The 2,500-nt window shown below is 48.8% G+C and overlaps 1 protein-coding gene across 1 annotated transcript in view; it reads right to left on the reverse strand.

Moving 5' to 3' along the window:
* The window catches only part of LOC129356404 (echinoderm microtubule-associated protein-like 6), a 25,268-nt gene that overhangs the window by 17,543 nt on the left and 5,225 nt on the right, over nucleotides 1-2,500 (reverse strand). Inside the window, 9 exon segments of the mRNA XM_055025993.1 lie at nucleotides 1-46; nucleotides 122-308; nucleotides 980-1,080; nucleotides 1,155-1,258; nucleotides 1,391-1,523; nucleotides 1,525-1,559; nucleotides 1,691-1,900; nucleotides 2,063-2,319; nucleotides 2,444-2,500. The exon segment at nucleotides 1-46 is cut by the window's left edge and continues 60 nt beyond it; the exon segment at nucleotides 2,444-2,500 is cut by the window's right edge and continues 81 nt beyond it. Coding sequence (XP_054881968.1) covers nucleotides 1-46; nucleotides 122-308; nucleotides 980-1,080; nucleotides 1,155-1,258; nucleotides 1,391-1,523; nucleotides 1,525-1,559; nucleotides 1,691-1,900; nucleotides 2,063-2,319; nucleotides 2,444-2,500 — 1,130 coding nt within the window.

Raw genomic sequence — 2,500 nt, forward strand, 5'->3', positions numbered from 1 at the left:
TCAAGGTTTGGATGTCCCAGATGTGGATGGCTGGGTCTCTGCCCACCTAATGACAGAGACGGCCAATTAAAACCTAAAAAGGTGTCCCAAAACGAGGTGCTCTGTGATTGGTTGGTCGTACCTGGGCAGATGCCACGTAATCTTTGAGAGGGTGAACGGCGAGGCTGAGGATGTCGTCGTCATGTCCAAGGTAAAAGCGCTGACTGTGCTGCACCCGGTGGTAGACGACAGCGACTGCGGCCACATGGAACACCACCTCCCCCGTCTGGGTGTAGAACAGGTTGTTGCGACAGTCAAAGCCACGGTACCTGCAGCCAACAGGAAGTAGGAAGTCTCAGGGGGGGGGTGATGAGCAGCTCATTAAAGCTGCTGGCTGGTTCTAAAACATGCTCTTAACGTGGGTCTAAATGTGAGCTGATGAAGGAAATTTTGTCCAAAATCAGCTCCAGTCAACCTTTTTCTTCTCTATGATGTTCAGGTGAGTCTGGTTTACCTGTAGTCCCTTAATCATAGACTTTAAATCAGTAAAGTAACACAAAAGCAGATATTACCTGTAGTATCTGATTTAAACGTCAGGAAATGAGCGAGCTTGAACAAACTGTTACTTCAAAGAGAACGTTTGAGCTCCAGTCCTTCAGAGCTACCATCCAACACCGGGTTCCAGGCCTCTGCAGAGCTGCAGGTCTGGTTGCTGGTGAGAGAACTCAGGTTTGCAACAAAGAGCTGCAGGATTTAGCTCTTCTTACTGGAGTTGAGACCTCTAATCTAAACTGAGGTAGAACTCATGTAGACCCTTTGCAACTACGTCACCTAATCATGTTGCGCCCTTCACTGCCATGTCACTGGAAGTGAGGAACGGACAAGCTTTAAATGAGTTAAACGAGTGGGCCGCTTTCCGAAGAACGTTATGTCGGGTGCAAAGGGTCAATACACCTTGCTCGCACAGAACTGACATGTTTGACTGCTTAAACTTTTTTACCCGTGAACAAACTGTAGACGAAGCCCTTCCTCTGGTGCTTTCTGTCTCTTCAAGGAACCAATCAGCTTCTTCTTGAGCTGTGGCAGATCCTCTTTGTACACCTGGAGACAGAAACTGATGGGTCAGACACACAGACAAGTCATAGAAAGGCAAACGCTGTTCATTCCCTTCACACCTGGCGATCATAGTTGGTCTGAGCTTCCTGTTCGATGTCCGAGTCGAGTTCTGGAACGTGACACATCTGAATCTGACTCGCCACTGTTGAGTCGGCATACCCCTCTGAGAAAATAACAACATGCTCCCTTCAGGGTGCTGAGATCCTACAGAGGTTCTGTCTGTGGTTCTGATGGGTCCTTTGGTTTCAAAAGGCCAAAGGACTTTCATGGTAGATGAGATAAAGATTTAATCTACCTTGAAGAAGCGGCTCCAGAACACCGTTCATCACACCTTCAGGAAGGAACCTCCACTGGAAGACCGCGTGGTCGGCGCCACCTGTACTGATGACCCACTGGAGGTCATTAGACCAGCGAACATTGGTCACATGGGGCAGAGTGACCGATGTACTTCTTAAACTTGGCCCCTGTGTCAGGAAGCAGTTGTTAGAAACTTGTGTGTTCATTCAGGAAATAGCTCCGAAAATTCAGAACCAGGTCTAAAAACTCTGTCAAACCTCAAGTTGCCAAATGTTCTTGTTTGAAGGAAGATACAAACCTTTCTTCAGGCAGGGGAATCTAAAGAGCTTGATGAGCCCCAGATCATCCCCGGTCACTAGCACAGCACTGCTGTAGTTGGCATGCACTGAGTTCATATTGGTCACATTGGAGTACTTGGGCCAGATTCCGTTCACCTCTGGCCCGATGGTACCGGTCCAGGTCATCCAGTGGATCCCCTTTGCTTCTTCTTTAGGAACAAGTTTTCCTGCTGCAAGACCAGAACACACACACCCAAAACCAACTCTTAGTTCAAAAAACTGGACCTGGGGTTTTAGATCATATTGATACCAGATGTAACGACCTGCTGGGTTCAAGATTTGTCAGGCTTCTTCAAACTTTAGCTGACCAGTTCGGACTCTGAGATCCATACCTGGCATCCTGTAGAAGAGCCGCTCGCCAGCACCATCATTGGTCTGCAAGAAGCGGCTGTCGACAGACCAATCCAGATGGGTGATGAAGGAGGTGGAGCGGCTGCACTCTCCCACCTTCTTGAAGCGCTGAGCAACGGCGTAAATGTCCACCAAGCCGTCGTTAGAGCCTACTGCCAAGAAAGAGCTATCTGGAGAGAACTTCAGCTCATGGATGACCTCCTTCCTGTCCTTAATATGCACAACCTCAGTCATGTCCCTGCAGAGGAAGAGGTTTTACCGACCATTTAATCCACCTTGCCTTTGCAGCTTCATTAGCTGCACAGGCAGCTAATGAAGCTGGTGAGCCAGCAGTAACTATAGGGACAAATGAGTGAGAGTACCTGACTCGCAACACGGTGAACGAACCGTCTCTCATACCAAGAGCAAGCTGGGAGCCG

Source organism: Poeciliopsis prolifica, unplaced genomic scaffold (genome assembly GCF_027474105.1).
Source record: "Poeciliopsis prolifica strain line A6 unplaced genomic scaffold, Auburn_PproV2 SCAFFOLD170, whole genome shotgun sequence".
Taxonomy (NCBI): domain Eukaryota; kingdom Metazoa; phylum Chordata; class Actinopteri; order Cyprinodontiformes; family Poeciliidae; genus Poeciliopsis; species Poeciliopsis prolifica.